The sequence below is a fragment of the Panthera leo genome, chromosome D1, assembly GCF_018350215.1.
Source record: "Panthera leo isolate Ple1 chromosome D1, P.leo_Ple1_pat1.1, whole genome shotgun sequence".
Classification (NCBI taxonomy): domain Eukaryota; kingdom Metazoa; phylum Chordata; class Mammalia; order Carnivora; family Felidae; genus Panthera; species Panthera leo.
Window position 1 is genome coordinate 101,537,523 of NC_056688.1, and position 17,823 is coordinate 101,555,345.

The 17,823-nt window shown below is 37.0% G+C and overlaps 2 protein-coding genes and 1 pseudogene across 2 annotated transcripts; 1 reads left to right on the plus strand and 2 right to left on the minus strand.

The window, feature by feature from the left end:
- Positions 1 to 2,115: 2,115 nt before the first annotated feature.
- On the minus strand, positions 2,116 to 3,063 carry LOC122200355 (olfactory receptor 5M10-like). The gene has a single exon (XM_042905908.1). It carries the CDS (start codon positions 3,061 to 3,063, stop codon positions 2,116 to 2,118), a length of 948 nt encoding a protein of 315 aa, XP_042761842.1.
- Positions 3,064 to 7,029: 3,966 nt separating this feature from the next.
- On the plus strand, positions 7,030 to 7,728 carry LOC122201327 (annotated as a pseudogene).
- Positions 7,729 to 14,984: 7,256 nt separating this feature from the next.
- Positions 14,985 to 15,932, minus strand: LOC122200368 (olfactory receptor 5M10-like). Its single transcript, XM_042905928.1, has one exon. The coding sequence runs from the start codon at positions 15,930 to 15,932 to the stop codon at positions 14,985 to 14,987; it is 948 nt and encodes a 315-aa protein (XP_042761862.1).
- Between the last annotated feature and the right edge of the window lie 1,891 nt (positions 15,933 to 17,823).

The window sequence follows — 17,823 nt, forward strand, 5'->3', positions numbered from 1 at the left end:
AATAAGAGATTACAAGTACGTTTTGCTTTTTTTTTTTCAAAATTTAATTTGAATTTTGTTCCAAAATTGAAAAACCCTTTAGTATTTTCCAATTTACTTTTCTACAATTCATATGCAATATTCTTGTAACTAATTTCAAGTATGGTCGAATTTTCTGTATAATACTTTAAAAGTGGTGTTCACTAAAAATATTTAGTCTGTATGAAAATACAAACATTATACTATCAAGTGAAAACTTAGTATTCAAACTTGTATAGGGCAAATGATTCCAATTGTGTCTCAGGAATTATAAGAACATGTATGCATATCAAATCATTGAGAAAAATATAATAAAATACAAACAGAAGGGGCGCCTGGGTGGCTCAGTCGGTTAAGCAGCCGACGTCGGCTCAGGTCACGATCTCACGGTTCGTGGGTTCGAGCCCCGCATCAGGCTCTGTGTTGACAGCTCAGAGCCTGGAGCCTGTTTCAGATTCTGCTTCTCCCTCACTCATGCTCTGTCTCCCTCTGTCTCAAAAATAAATAAACATTAAAGAAAAATTTCAAAATAAATAAATAAATAAAAATAAAATACAAACAGAAGTTGCCCACTGGAGTAGGAAATGTCACCAATAAATGTCATTGCCTCACATCAGTCTATTTTTTTAATTTGTATATGGCAAACATTGTTGAAAGAATCAGCCTTATTCATTCAACTGAGACCTAAGAATGGAGCCTAACTTACTAAAACTGCAGGTCATTTAAGTATTGTTCTGGAAAAGCATTTGAATACATTACTATAAATATAGGAATTGATTTCACATAAGCATTTACTACTGCCATCTTAGTTAATATCCGAGCACGCAATATTAGAACACCGACATTTAAGATAATTTTTAGAAAATTTAACCTACATTTCAATATGCAGCCATCAGCTTGACTAATAACACGTAGGTTCATGTGCTAACATGTTGAATTATGCACCTCTTCATATAACTTCTTTACTATTACTTTTCACGATAGAAATTTTGGAAAATACTGTAACAGCCTTATTCACCAACTAATGAGTCACAGACACTTTAAGAACCAAAGTAAACATCAGGTATTCTCCTCAGAAAGATAAAGACACACCACTCATTTGTAGAATGTTTCAGGGCATCTTAGGTCTACAGAGCCAATTGATAGACTCTATTTATTAAGTCTGAATAAATTGGATCTAAGTCAGAAGTACTAAATGAAATATATATCTAGATTTCTATTATACTATGATTGAACTGGATCCATGATTCTGAAAACTTATAAGCAGGTGTTGAGAGTATTTTTTTCAAAATTGAGGAGCATAAACAATATTTATAATAAGACAAAACTTTTTCAGGATATCTATAATATTGGTTGGGAAAAAATATGGAAAGCTTAAACTTATAGGGGATCCATATATTTAAAATTCCCCCGGGGCGCCTGGGTGGCTCAGTCCGTTGGGCGGCCGACTTCGGCTCAGGTCATGATCTCATGGTCCGTGAGTTCAAGCCCCGCGTCCGGCTCCGTGCTGACAGCTCAGAGCCTGGAGCCTGTTTCGGATTCTGTGTCTCCCTCTCTCTGACCCTCCCCTGTACATGCTCTGTCTCTCTCTGTCTCAGAAATAAATAAACGTTTAAAAAATAATAAAAATAAAATAAAATTCCCCCAATGTAATACAGTGATTACTCAGGCACAAGACCATTGATCTATATCACTCATTGAAGAATAAATTATTTCATAATTCTCTTTTAAAATGTTTAAAACTAATCACTCTATTTTGAACCTCATTATGGCTCTCTAGACCATATAATTCAGAGATGAATCTCCCATGTTCCAATCAAACAATTAATTCTAATATTTATCCCCAAGAAAATAAAGACGTTGAAGTGTTTTCGGGAATTATTGGATACTATACAATTTACATTCTGAGATTTTTTTGCTAAGGAAAATACTGTTTCAACATTACAATTTTTATTAAAGCTATTACTTTGTGGAGAAATTTGCTAATGTCATTGAGAGTTTATGTAATATTCCATCATGACTATAGAGTAGTAGGTTTGCCCTGTGAAGGGACCCACTATGTTATTACAGACACTCAGTAATTACAATGAACAGATGCTACATTGCAGTTTTATGAAAGAGATTTCCCTGAATGATTTGCTGCATAGCATGGATCACATGCTTGTTTCTTAAACTGTAGATCAGTGGGTTCAACATTGGGCTCAAGAAAGTATAAAAGACTGCAATTATTTTGGACTCCTCCACAGACTTCTCAGATGGGGTCCTTAAGTACATGCAGAAGAGGGTTCCATAAAATAGGGTGACTGTTGTCAAGTGGGAACCACAAGTAGAAAAGGCCTTGTGCCTGCCTTCAGCAGAACGGATCCTCAAGATGGCTGCAATAATGAGAAGGTAGGAAAGGACAATGATGAAGAGAGAGCTTGACAGAGTCAAGCCAGCGACTACCAACATCGCCATCTTTTTGACATAAGTGTCAGAGCAGGCCAACATTAACAGAGGAGGATCTGCACAGTAGAAATGATTGATTTCAAGGGAGCCACAGAAGGACAAGTGAAAAGTCAGCAGTGTCTGGGAGAGTCCATTAAGGAAGCCACAAGTATAAGACACCATGACTAGAGAGATACAAACGTTCTTAGACATTCTGGTACTGTAACGTAAAGGGCTACAAATGGCTACATAGCGATCCAATGCCATTGAGGCCAGCATGTAAAGCTCAGTGATCACCAGGGCAATGAAGAGAAGACACTGTGTGAAGCATCCAGCATAGGAGATGGTCTTCTGGTCGGAGACGAAGTTGTGCAGCATATTTGGAGTGATATTGGAGGAATAGCCAATGTCCACGAAGGAGAGGTGGCTAAGGAAGAAGTACATGGGTGTTTGGAGGTGAGAATTGGTCCTGATCAGCATAATCATGCAGAGATTGCCTGCCAGCGTGATCAGGTAGATCACCAGAAACACCCCAAACAGGATCTTCTCCAGGACAGGGTCGTCTGTGAGTCCCAAGAGAATGAATTCTGTCACTGTAGTGTGGTTTGGGGAAGACATTCTCTTATCCCTTTTAAACTGAGAGTGACAGAGAAAGTGAGAAATTCCATCTGATCCAGAGTCTCCATTTATTCCATCCATTTCATCATTTATTCATTGATATATTCATCTACCAGAAAATTTCTCTTCTAACAACACATCAGAACGTCTACATAAATATTTAGTACATGTCACTGTACCGTCTTTTTCTCCTATATCTCAAATACCAAACATACACCCACTTTCTCTGTCTCCTGTGTATATATATTCATATATGCACATTTCATATTAATTAGTATCTACTAATGTATAATATTACGTATTTTATGTATATACATGTTCATACATTTATGCCTTTCTTCCCAGGGAACTCCTGGGAAGTTTGAAATATTTGAATTTGGTCACACTTTGAGAAAAAGAAAACCCGTGGGATGAAATTCAGCAATGAAAAGGTGCAAGAAAGGTTGCCTGGGTAGCTCAATCAGTTAAGCTTCCAACTTCGGCTCAGGTCATGATCTCACAGTTCACAGGTTCAAGCCCACATCGGGCTCTGTGCTGACAGTTTGGAGCCTGCTTTGAATTCTGTGTCTCCCTCTCTGTCTGCCCTTCCCCCACTTGTGCTCTGTCTCTCTCTCAAAAAATAAATAAATAAACTTTAAAAAATTAAAAAGAAAAAAAAAGATTAACTCAATTTGGGGGACTTAGCTGGCTCAGTCAGTTAAGCGTCTGACTTCGTGTCAGGTCATGATCTCACAGTTCGTGGGTTCAAATCCTGTGTCAGGCTCTGTACTTACAGCCCAGAGCCTGGAGCCTACTTTGGATTCTATTTCCCCGCCTGTCTCTGCCCCTCCTGTGCTTGTGCTCTGTCTCTCATCTCTAAAATAAATAAATAAATAGATAGATAGATAGATAGATAGATAGATAGATAAAATAGATTTTTTTTTAAATAAGAAAAGGTGCAGGTAATTAGTTAGCATCATTCAAATGGACAAAAATGAGCTTGCATTTCTAATGTCCCACGAACAATGATAGGTTATTGTTTCAGATATAACATGGGAGATAAATCTTTAGTACCATATTTTCTCCTTAAATCTACAGCCGTCTGGCTTGATTTCATTCAGAAACATTTATTTATGAGATTCATCTCTTGATACTTGGCTAACAGTTTACAGAATAAAGAATTATTTCTGCTCTGTAAATTGACACGTTCATTTATTCATTTACACTGTAAAGGCTGATTTGTTTTTTCCGTCCTAGGTTCTGCGGTTACCACAGTGAACAAACACCCCAACCTCATGCTGCATGTATTGTAGGAAAATGAACAGATATTAGACACATAGACAAAGAGATATATCATTATGTCAGTTAAAAGCAAGTGCTATGAAGAAAAATAAAGACGGAATGCATTTAGATGCATTTTTTCCTCTTTATTGGGATACAAATCTCCACACAAAGAACATAACATATTTTTAGTAAACAATGTAGAAAGTGACCTACCTGGAAAAAGCTGATTTACCATGTTTTGTAAAATCAAGGTGGGAAGATTTATAATGTATTTCTTAAGTATATTCCGTAGAGTATTAAAAAATAATTCTAAAAAAGTAATTAAAAGAGTCTTTGTTCCTCACAGGTATAACCTTAAATTGATGCTCTGAGAACTGAATTCTCCTTTGAGGCCAATATCCCTATCTAACATATATATACACTGCTTAGTTCTGTGCATGAGACCTTTAGCACAATTAGCCAAATTAGCCCTCCGTTTTAATACTATTGGAAGAAGGAAGACAAGGATAGATAGGTTTTGCATTTTTTTAATATGGTAGAGTGGGAATTCCAATTAGAAAGTCTGTTTTTCCCTGTAAACACTAAGGTGACTTCAGCTAGTGAGACTGCAGACTAAGAAGGTACTATAGGTGAGTGATTTGAGGAGCACAAAGACCAGGAAAACTGCAGACTAGAAAAAATACTCACCTCAGGTAATTCTGACAAAGGATCTATGTCCAGAATAAGTGCATAGCCTCCATAACTAAGGGATGAAAATATAACCAGCCCAGTAAAAAAGAATCTGAAGTGAGCAGGCTCTTCATAAAAGATATCTGAACAGCCAATAACAGCAGGGAAAAAAAAATGTCGACCACTATAATTGTCAAGAAAAGCAAATTATAACTACATCCGGATGCTTCTTCACACCCATCTCAAGAGCAAGAATTAAAACAGATTGAGAATAAACAGACAAAAATGACAATGCGAAATAACGTAACTCTCCTAATACATCCCTTGAGGGAATATAAAGTCATTCAGCGGCTTTGGAAAATGGGTCTACCTCCTAAAATTTCTCATAGACTTACAGTTTCTTACTAACCTGTGACGAAACAAGTATTAAGTATTTATTCAAGAAAATAGATGGCACTTATCCACAAAGAAACTCAAACATATATTAGCAGACGCATAGACGAACAATTTGTGGTATGTCCAGATGTGGACACAAAATGAACAAAACTTTTTAAAAATTTGGAAGAGAAAGGAGACGAGTTTTATTTGAGCCCAAGGTGGGACAGATGCCCAAGATACACAGTCTTCAGAAAGAAGAGAGTGCTCAGGGGGGGAACACTATATATATATATATATATATATATATATATATATATATATATATAACATAAGGAGTTGCAAATTACCATGATGAAGAACATTCCAGAAAGTTACACCCTAATCTTATGTTTTTAGTATGTGCATTGCTGCATGACTTTAATCTTAGGGGAATCAGGAAGGTTTTGCTTTTTGTTTTGTTTTGTTTCTTTATGTTTGGGATGCTTCTTCTTGGTGATTTCTTTATTTTTATTTTTTTAATGAAGCAGATAGATGTGTGCTCGGGGGAGAAACAACCCATGCTTTGAGCCTTTGCGAACTCACTTGGACCTTGGTAAATTTTAATTTTTTTGTGTGTGTTTATTTATTTTTGAGACAGAGAGAGACAGAGTGTGAGTGGGGAAGGAGCAGAGAGAGAAGGAGCCACAAAATCTGAAAAGGGCTCCAGGCTCTGAGCTGTCAGCACAGAGCCCAATGCGGGGCTCGATCTCACTAACCATGAGATCATGACCTGAGCTGAAGTAGGATGCTTACCAACTGAGCCACCCAGGCACCCCTGGACCTTGGTAAATTTTAAATAATAACTTTCCTGGTAGTCCAGGAGCAGGGCCCCCAATGTTACTGAAAATTTCCTTTGTTACATATAATGGAAATAAAAACAAAACCTGACTAACGCAACTTAAATAAATCCCGAAAACATACTACAGAGAACAACGAACTTCCTAAAAGCAGGGGAATGGCCTCTCCCAAACCTGTTCCTCCGTAAAATCAATGAGAACACTGGCAGAGTGGTCAAATCAACTTCTTCGGACTTTTGGAAAGTAACCAAAGGCTTGCAATAAACCTAGGATTGCTTATTCAAGTAAAAATGGCAGAATCTGGTAAGAATGTTGACCTCTGTGGTGATTTTATGTGCCCCGTTCCCATTCCCCATCCTCAGGGCTCAGCAGCTTTGAAAAAGTGCAATTGTGATTGCATGGCTGCACGCACTGCCAAGATACAATCAAAATCTCTATCTTTCATTGTGAGTATATGTACCTCCATAAATTTGACTTAAAGGTCACTTTTATTTCCACAGGGTCAAGCAGATCAAGTTATTCACTAGATGCTTAATACTGACAAAATATTTGTTACTAATAAAGTGTAACTGCAAAGGTATGATGTGATCAGGGCTCTTTCCAGCCTTACACTAATGCAGTTCAAGAGCAAACGTTTCCTTCCCCTCAAAAAATTTTTAAGAAACACTTCAAGGATGGAATCCAGAAAGCTATGTAGATAATCTTTCTTCCCTTCTCTTTTCTTGGTTCCCAGTTTCAGAGACCTCGGTTTTAAAAACATGAGAGGATGAAAGACAAGCAGCTAAGGAGGAGTAGTTAGATGAAGAATTTTAAGTAGTAAATGGGAGTGGTCAAAGGAAATATACGAGAGTTCTCTCCACCAATCTTCATCAGCCTTATGCAGCATTACGTGCTGGGCACCATGGCCTCTGAGAGGTATGTGGGCCTCTGCCATCCCCTACACTACAACAGCAGAATGTCCAGGCCCCTTTGCATCTGCCTTGTCACTGCCCCCTACCTCTGGGTACTATGGTGGGCACAATGCAGATACTATTGACATCCCGCTTATCCTTTTATGGACACAACTTCATCAACCATTTCTATGTGCTGCCCCACCCCTCCTGATGCTGACAGGATCAGACACTTACAGAAAGCAAACGGCTCTATTTGTGTGTGGGCCTCACCGTTCCATCCTTATATCCTACTCATCATCCTTATCTCCTACATTTTCATTTTCACCACCATCATGAGGATCCCTTCCAGCAAAGGCCAGTGCAAAGCCTTCTCCACCCGTGGCTCTCACCTGATCACTGCCCCCATGTTTTTTGGGTCCCTATTCTGCATGTATCTGAGACCAGTCCCTGAGCAGTCTGTTGAACAAGGGAAAATTGTGGCAGCGGTTTGTATCTTTGTGAGTCTCACGCTGAATCTATTTATCTACAGCCTGAGGAACAAAGATGTGAAGCAGGCTTTGAGAACAGGGTTTCGGAGGAACTTTGGCACAATGGAGAAACGGTCTATTTTGACAGTCTCCCAATGAAAAAAACAAAAACGTGCCAAAAACAATGAAAAAGCAGCCCCTGTTGGTTGTACCTGAGTGCAATTCTCTGGAGTAACACTAACATTGATTATATATGCACAGCTTCTGACCAGGTGAGAATCCTAATGGCAGCCGTGAAAAGGACAGTTGTTTGGAGATGATGACAGGTGGGAATCACAAGAGCGGAAGTCAGCAGCTTATAATTAAGCAGGGTCCCCTGTTTAGTCTCACTCAAGAACTCCCTTCCCCTTGATCAGTCTGCAGAGAAGTCCTTCCTTTCAGCTCATAGGTCCACAATATTGACCATCACTGAGCTATTCTTATTAGCAAAGTGCAGGGCTTTGCAGTATGTTTCCTGAATATGCAAATAATTTACATTCACTTGATATGCTACATAATTTCCTTTAATGAAAGCTGATTATCTTCTCTAAAAAGGCTGAAAACTCTAATTCTGCATATTTGTTTCAATACGTTCCTTTTTGGTACATTCTTATGTCTACTTATCCAGAGTAGAAAACCATCTGTGCTTTATTATTTTCACAAAGAATCTGATAGTTGACGTCTTAATTAACCAACACATTTGTTTCAATAGTTTTCCTTAATCAAAGCAGATATCTATAGGAATGGGCGAAACCCATTCTGGATATAGAAATTTCATGGCCTCCATTAGAGGCTTTTATGATTCTGTTCCTACCTTATTGACAATTACTTGCTCTGTGATTCTGCATATTACCTTTCTTCCGTTCTTGTCTACCCATAAACTATTTTTAAAATAGCAGCTATTCTAAGCGTGAAAATTCGGGTTTAGTATTTTGCAACTAACTTGTAGCACAGCCATATTCCTGATTGCTTGATACTTTTTGAACTTGGGCTTTACTTAAGTGAATTAATATAGCTTACCATTGATATGACACATTTAGTACATCTTTTCCTTTTAATATTTCAGCAGTTTTTATTTTTCTCTCTTTAGGAAAATCTTTCTCCACGTAAGTTTCAGCTTCTGATTGGTTATTACATGAAGATAAGTTTCTACAGTTTTTTTTTTTTTAACGTTTATTTATTTTTCAGACAGAGGGAGACACAGCATGAACGGGGGAGGGGCAGAGAGAGAGGGAAACACAGAATCAGAAGCAGGCTCCAGGCTCTGAGCCATCAGCCCAGAGCCCGACGTGGGGCTTGAACTCGCGGACCGCAAGATCGTGACCTGAGCTGAAGTCAGACACTTAACCGACTGAGCCACCCAGGCGCCCCAAGTTTCTACAGTTTTAATCTTACTTCTTTCTTTCTTTCCTTTTGGACGTAGCGACGTGTATCGTCGCCACCACCAAGTGGGTGCTCAAGTTTTCCTTTCTCCTCAAAAGCATTGTGAGTGCCATTTCATTGTGTGTATGTGTGAATACAGTAGATATAAAATCATCACAGAGAACATTGGTGCATCAGTTTATTAGAACCGAAATTTGTTTTACTTCATCTCCATGAGACGGTACTTCTCACTGTTGTGATGATGATGTTACAGCACAAGAAGAATTCTTCATTTGGTGGAACTTTCTTTGGGTTGATAGACTTTTGAGCGTCAAAGAAAAAATTGTTTTCCTGATTAAAACTATGCAGATAAAGATACTGATACTTACTTTCCCCAAACCTCACCCCTAAAATATACATAAGCATAGTCTGTTTCCTCAAATTAATTGGAAGCACAGTGTATTTTTTTATTTAGGTACAGTGGGCATTCAATGTTACGTTCGTGTCAGGTGTACAACATAGTGATTCGCCATCTGTATATGTCATGTTGTGCTGACCATCGAGGTAGCTACCACCTGTCACCATGCTATGCTAGTACAATATCACTGATGATACTCCCTGTGTTGTGCCTTTTATTCCAAAGACTTATTCATTCCATAACTAAAAGCCTGTATATCCCAGTCCCCTTCATCCATTTTCCATCTCCCCACCAACATCTCCTCAGACAACCATGACTGCGTTCTTTCTGTCTACAGGTCTTTTGTTCGTTTGTTTATTCATTTGTTTTATTTTTGAGATGCCACATAAATCTTTCTCAGTCTAAATGACTTCACTTAGCATAATGCCTTCTACCTCATCGATGTTGTCACTAAGAACATAAGCTTTTCCCACTTTATGGCTGCATAGCATTCCATTATGTGTGTGTGTGTGTGTGTGTGTGTGTGTGTGTGTGTACCATATCTTCCTTATCTGTTTGTCTATTGGTGGACACTTAGATTTCTGAAACACAGTATTTTTAAGGGGAAAAATAAGAGGAACTTGGATTGAAAAGAATCTGCATTACCATCAAGTTCCATTACTATTAGGGAACTGTTTGGAGCCCTTGTTTTTCCCACTTTCTTATTTGAAATCTAACAGTAATAAAGATCTTTCAGTTTATATCTTAAGATCAGGACTGTACTGGTAACATACCTTTTTTTTTGCCTTTTTTTTGTACATATACAAGAAATTGTTGTTTCTTTTCCAAAATTAGTATATGCATATAAACAACAAATTTTACTTTTCCTTAATCTTAGCGCTTAACAAAGTTATATTGTAAACATCATTGTACCCTATTTCCTTCTAAAATTCTCTGTAAAATCTTTTGGCCTTTCTTTAATTGGGTCCTTTGGTCATTTTAACGTCTAGAATCTGCCCATGCCTAAGGGTTACAAAACGCAGGCAATCCTCACCTGGCACTGTGCTGAGGTGACTGTGACTGTTAGGAAGTAGGACACATTTGCATTCTGCATAAGTTTCAGTGAACAGGGTAACCTGCAATGTGAGGGTGGCCTGTATTTCATAAGCCTTTGTTGCCTTTTTCTCAATTTCAAAGCAAACATTCTTATGAAAACACTCCCCTATGTCTTATTATGCCTTCAGCATATTCTTAAATTGGAAGAGTTGAATAACAGTGGACATTTTTCTAAGTTCACTTATTTATTTTGAAAGAGAGAGAAAGACGGAGACAGAGAGCATCAGTGGGGGAGGGCTAGCGAGAGGGGGAGAAAGAGAATCCCAAGCATTCTCTGCACCTTCAGAGCAGAGCCCAACGTAGAGCTGGATCTCGTGAAGCATGAGATCATGACTGGAGCCAAAATCAAAAGTCGGATGTTTAACCAACAGGGGCACCCGGGTGCCCCCAAAGTGGACCAACATTTTTTAAGACTCTTAAAAACTTAATGGTAAATTGATTTACAGAAAAAGTGTATATTATTATTTTCCTTGACTCAACAATATGTGAACGTACCAGTCCTTTCGAACTCTTTTCTATATACGTACAGAAAAGGGTGTCTTATTTCATGGTTTTATTACCAAGCTTGTCACTCATCCATTTTTAGCATTTTAAATTTTTAGCAAATTTACATTCACAACTTGCAACATTTCTTTACATGTTGGGGATCAGTGCTCCAACTGATTTCTAGGAACTTATCAGACCTTAATGCTTTTACCACTTTATCGTGTTTGTGGCAAAATCGTTGCTCAATTGTTGAGTGCTGCTTATTTTAAATATTTTATCATCAAAATAGAGTAACTTTTTATCTTGAATTTCTTACACTGCTACTAATCTCAGAGATATTGGCTTCTGCTTGTTGAATTGTCAATATTTATTAGAATTGTAATCAACAAGAATTTTTTTCAGTGATTGAATGGCTCACCGTTGAGGAGGAGGAGTAGGTGTGGACATGTCAGTTGTTGGGGGAACAGTTGTTGGCAAAAGGAAAATTCATCTAAGGGTACGGTTCTGTGTTTATGGATCTGTTGAAAAATATGCAGCATTTTGGACACTGGTACAGTACAAAAATTAAGGTTCATGTAAAAGTGTTAGTTAATGGGGATACCCGGGTAGCTCAGTTGGTTAAATATCTGACTTCAGCTCAGGTCACAATTTCGTGGTTGTGGATTCTCGCGCCTCATGGGGCTCTGTGCTAACAGCTGGGAGCCTAGAGCCTGCTTCAGATTCTGGGTCGTTCTCTCTCTCTGCCCCCCACCCCTCGTGCTCTCTCTCTTTCTCTCTGTCTCTCTCTCTCTGTCTTTCAAAAATAAATAAACATTTAAAAGTCATATTAATTAACGCACAGTGTTTATATATAAAACCACATTCTCGCTCCTCATTTATAGGCCACCAGCACCTCTCTGCCTTTCTGGCAAAAAAACTTAACTCACCTTTTTATACCTCAGCAGACCTCTCTATGCTATAATTCCCTACATCTTCCGATCAGACACGGGGATCAAACTTTAACAAGGCTACTCACACCAACGTGTTTCCACATTATTCAAACAATTTAAAAGGGATATGTATTATATGTATAGCCACATTTGATTTTTATTTATATGTTCTCATATATTTCATAAATTAAACCAGCATATGCGTAAATGCTAGGTTAAAAATATTGGCTATCTAGGGGCGCCTGGGTGGCTCAGTCGGTTAAGCGCCTAACTCTTGATTTTGGCTCATGTCATGGTCTCAGAGTTCATGGGATCCAGCACCACATCAGCTCTGCACTGACAACACTGAGCCTGCTTAGGATGCTCTCTCTCTCTCTCTCTCTCTCTCTCTCTCTCTCTCTCTTTGCCCTTCCCTTGCTCGCAGACATGCTTGCACTCTATATCTCAAATAAATAAATTATCTTTTAAAATATATATATTGGATAGCTAGAAGCATCTGATTTTCATTTCCCGTAATAATTTTTGAAGGGAAAAATAATGAAGATGGAATTTTATTTTCTCAGGAATTAAAACATTTTAAACCTACATTAATTGTAAGAATTTAAAATACATATACAGGTATGTCAAAGAAGAAATAGAAACAGATGCATCTAATTAGATAAGGAAGATAAAATCACAAACTTCCTGGAAAATGAACGGTTTCTTAAAAGTATTTAGAGGAAATGGGTTAAAATATGAAGGAAAAGGTTATACAATAGTATAGCACGCAACAAAATTGTATTTAGAATAATTTAAGATATTCCTATAATATATGGCCATGAAATACTATTAATAACACACAAGAGATGCTAACTTATTTAATATTAGGATGCAAAAAGCCACAAAGCAAAATAAAATTCAAAACTTTTTCTAAATAAAAAGGTAAATAATCTTCATTTAAGGAATCATCAGAAATAACACCAACAGCAATCATGTCCTTTATTATTAGTTAAATGTGTATTTCAATTCTTCTTCTGTTCCAATTAAAACAGATCCTTTCCTAAGAGTTTCAGTTGCAACAATGAAGGAGTAAAGAATTTGAAATGATATACTCTACTTTAAGATTGTTTGGTGCATTTCATGCAGCAATTCTCCATTCTAAGAAAAAATCAAGTATGTTCATAGAGATATGAGTCAGTCTTAACAATAATAGGATACAACAATATGATGGAATAATGGCTTGCAAAACAAACTATATACAGATAAAGTGCACCAAATACATTTTTAGTAAGAGTTTATAAGTAAATTTTGCTTTTATTTCAGAATTGAAATTGAATTTTATTCCAAAATGGAAAAATCCTTTCGTATTTTTCAACTTTCTTTTCTACAATTGGTATGTAATATTTTTGTAACGAAGTTCAAGTATGATAGAATTTCGTGATTTATACTACTTTAAAAGTGATGTTCATTGAGAATCTTCAGTGTATACGAAAATACAAACGTTATACTATCAAGTGAAAATCAGTGTTCAAACTTGTATGTGGAATTATAAGAACATGTATGAATATCAATTCATTGAGAAAAATATAACAAAATACAAACAGATGTTATCCCTTGGCTTAGGACACCTCACCAATAAACGTTGCTCCCTAATATCTGTCTATATTTTTATTTATGTACAGCAACCATGTTTGATAATACCAGCCTTATTCACTCCAATGAGATGGAAGAAACGGAGTCTAACTTACTAAAACTGCAGGTCATTTAAATATGGTTCTGGAAAACCATTTGAGTACATTACCGTAAATACAGAAGTTGTTTTATATAAACGTTTAGTGCGGTGGTCTTAGTTAAAACGAGAGTGCACAATATTAGAATACCAAACATTTAAGACAATTAATAACGCATAGGTTCATGTGTTAATCTGGATGAATTAGGTACCTCTTCGTATAATCTCCTTTACTATTAATTTTCACAAGAGAAATTTTGAGAACCAGTGTAAAGAGCCTTCTCTACCAAATAATCCGTCACAGACACTTTTATGAAGCAAAGTAAACATCAGGTGTTTTCCTCCAGAAATATATAGACATGCCACTCATCTTTAGACTGTTCCAAGGCATTCTCAGGTCTATAAAAGCCAATTGATAGATTCTATTAACTCTGAATAAATTATACCTAAGTCAGAATTATTACATGAAAAAATATACCTACATTGCTATTATACTATGATAGATTTGGATCCATAATTATGGAAACTTACAAGCAAGTATTCACAGTTTATTTTCAAGATTAAGGAGCATAAACAGTATTTACAATAAGACAAAAAGTTTCTCAGGATGTCTACAAAATTGGTTAGGAAAAATACATAGAAAGCATAATACAATGAAGGATCCATATATTTAAAATTTCCCCAAGGTCATTCCAGTGATTCCTCAGGCCTCAGAACCATTGCTCTATATCACTCATTGAAGAATAGATTATTTCACATTTTTTATTCTTTATTTATTTATTTATTTATTTATTTATTTAAGAGAGAGCTAGAACAAGAGTAGTGGAGGGACAGGGGAGAGAGGGAGAGAGAGAATCTTAAGCAGGTTCCACACCCAGCACAGAGCCAGATGCAGGTCTCAGCCTCACAACCATGAGATCATGACCTGGCCCAAATTCAAGAGTCAGACATTTAACGGACTGAGCCACCCAGACACCTCTCATATTCTTTTTAAGTATAAACCTAAACACTCCAGTTTGAACCTTACTATGCCTCTGTAGACCATATGATCAAAGAAGATGGATTTCCAGTGTTCTTATCAGACTGAATTAATCCTAATACTTACCCTCAAGTAAGTAAAGATGTTGAAATATTTTATGTAATTATTGGAATAACACCAAATTATATTCTGATATTTTTTGCTAAGGAAAATGGTGTTTAATTTCAACATTACAGTTTCTATGGAAACAATTTGTCCTGAAGCTATTAATTTTGAGGAGAAATTTGCTAATGCCATTGAGAGTTTATGAAGCTACATTATGACTGTAGAGTAGTAGGTTTGTCCTGTGAAGGGACCACTATGTTATTACAGACACTCAGTAATTACAATGAACAGATGCTACATTGTAGTTTTATGAAAGAGATTTCCCTGAATGATTTGCTGCATAGCATGAACCACATCCTTGTTCCGTAGACTATAAATCAATGGGTTCAACATTGGGCTCAAGAAAGTATAAAAGACTGCAATTATTTTGGACTCCTCCACAGACTTCTCAGATGGGGTCCTTAAGTACATGCAGAAGAGGGTTCCATAAAATAGGGTGACTGTTGTCAAGTGGGAACCACAAGTAGAAAAGGCCTTGTGCCTGCCTTCAGCAGAACGGATCCTCAAGATGGCTGCAATAATGAGAAGGTAGGAAAGGACAATGATGAAGAGAGAGCTTGACAGAGTCAAGCCAGCGACTACCAACATCGCCATCTTTTTGACATAAGTGTCAGAGCAGGCCAACATTAACAGAGGAGGATCTGCACAGTAGAAATGATTGATTTCAAGGGAGCCACAGAAGGACAAGTGAAAAGTCAGCAGTGTCTGGGAGAGTCCATTAAGGAAACCACATGTATAAGACACCATGACTAGAGAGATACAAACGTTCTTAGACATTCTGGTACTGTAATGTAGAGGGCTACAAATGGCTACATAGCGATCCAATGCCATCGAAGCAAGGATATAAAACTCAGTGATCACCAGGGCAATGAAGAGAAGACACTGTGTGAAGCATCCAGCATAGGAGATGGTCTTCTGGTCGGAGACGAAGTTGTGCAGCATATTTGGAGTGATATTGGAGGAATAGCAAATGTCCACGAAGGAGAGGTGGCTAAGGAAGAAGTACATGGGTGTTTGGAGGTGAGAATTGGTCCTGATCAGCATAATCATGCAGAGATTGCCTGCCAGCGTGATCAGGTAGATCACCAGAAACACCCCAAACAGGATCTTCTCCAGGACAGGGTCGTCTGTGAGTCCCAAGAGAATGAATTCTGTCACTGTAGTGTGGTTTGGGGGAGACATTTTCTTTTCCCTTGAAAACTGATAGTCTTAGAGAAAGTGAGGAGTTCCATCTGATCCAGATTCTGCATTTATTCTACCCATTTTATCATTTAGGCATTGGTATATTCATCTACTTGGAATTTTCCCTATTTAAAAAATACATTACATTATCTACATAAATATTTTTATTCTGTGTCTCTTGTTATCTCTTTGTTTTTGTAACTCAAACACACATATACACACACACTGTCACCTTTGTTTGTGTGTGTGTGTATATATATATATTCATATTTTATACTAATTAATACATAATAATGTAATAATATTACATATTTTATTTATATACATATTCATAAATTTATACCCGTTTTCTTGAGGAACTGCATATTTGATTTTTACACACTAAGAAAAAAACCCAAAGGAATGAAATTCAGATATGAAAAGCCACAGGCAATTGACATCATTCAAATGGACAAAAAGGGAATTTGGATATGTAGAGTCCCACCAACTCTCATATACTATTGTTTCAGATATATTCTAGAAGATAAATCTTCAGTACAGCACTTTACTTGAAAGTCGTTGCTATCTAGCTTAATTCCATTCACAAAACTCATTGAGTGAAATAAATATTGTGTATGGATATTTAGCTAAGAGTTGGCAGAATAAAGAATGCGTCTTGCTGCTTTGAAAATTCACACATTCATTTATTCATTTACACTGTAAAGACTGTTTTTTTTTCTTTCTGTTCTAGGTTCTGGGATTATAGCAGTGACCAAACATCCCAACCTCATGGAGCATATATAGTAAGAGAACGGACAGATTTAAGTACATAGAGAAAGATATCTATCATTATGTTAGTTACAACCAAATGCTATGAAGAAAAATGAATATGGAATGCGTGTAGACGCAATTTTTTCCATATTGTTGGGATACTAATATCCATACAAAAGGACATAACATATTTTTAGTAAACAATGTATAAAACGATTTACCTGTAACAAGCTGATTTGCCACGTTTTGTAAAACAAGGTGGGAAGATTTATAATATATTTCTTAAGTATATTCTGTAGAGTAAAAAATAATTCCAAAAAGCCAATTAAAAGAGTCTTTGTTCCTCATAGGCATAACCTTAATTTAATGCTCTGGGAACTGAATTCTCCTTTGGGGTTAATATCCCTACGTAACATATACATACACTGCTTAGTTCTGTCATGAGATCTTTAGCACAATTAGAAAAATTAGCTATCTGTTTTAATACTATGGAAGGTATAAAATAAGGGTAGGTTAGTTTTGCTTTTTTAATATAGTAGAGTGAGAATTCCTATTAGAAAGCCTGTTTTCCCCTGTGAACACTGAGGTGCTACACATGAGGCATCATCTAACGAGAGTGAGGAAGAGGACGTTAAGATATATGAGAGATTTGAGGAGCACAAAGACCAGGGAAACCACAGACTAGGAAAAATGTTCATATCGAGTAATCCTGACAAATGACCTACATTCAGAATACATACACATCCTCTACAACTCAGGGAGAAAATATAACCGGCCCCATTTTCAAAAAAATTCTGAAGTGAATAGGCACGTCATGGAAGATACATGAATGGCCAATAATGACAGAAAAAGAATGTCAACATCTATAATTGTCAAGACAATGCAAGTTAATACTATAGCTGGATACCACTTCCCAGACACCTCAATGGCAGGAATTAAAAAGATGACAGTGACTCTCTGGGAAGACAGTACATAGTAGGGTCCTAGGCTCTCCTCAACCCATGATACACCTAGATTATAGCCTCATCAGTGAAATAACCCAGAAAATGACCCAAAGCCTGGCAGAATAAACTCTCCACAGCCAAATGTAGAGAAGAAGCCACATCAGAGAGGATAGGAAGGGTGGAAAATACAGTCCAGA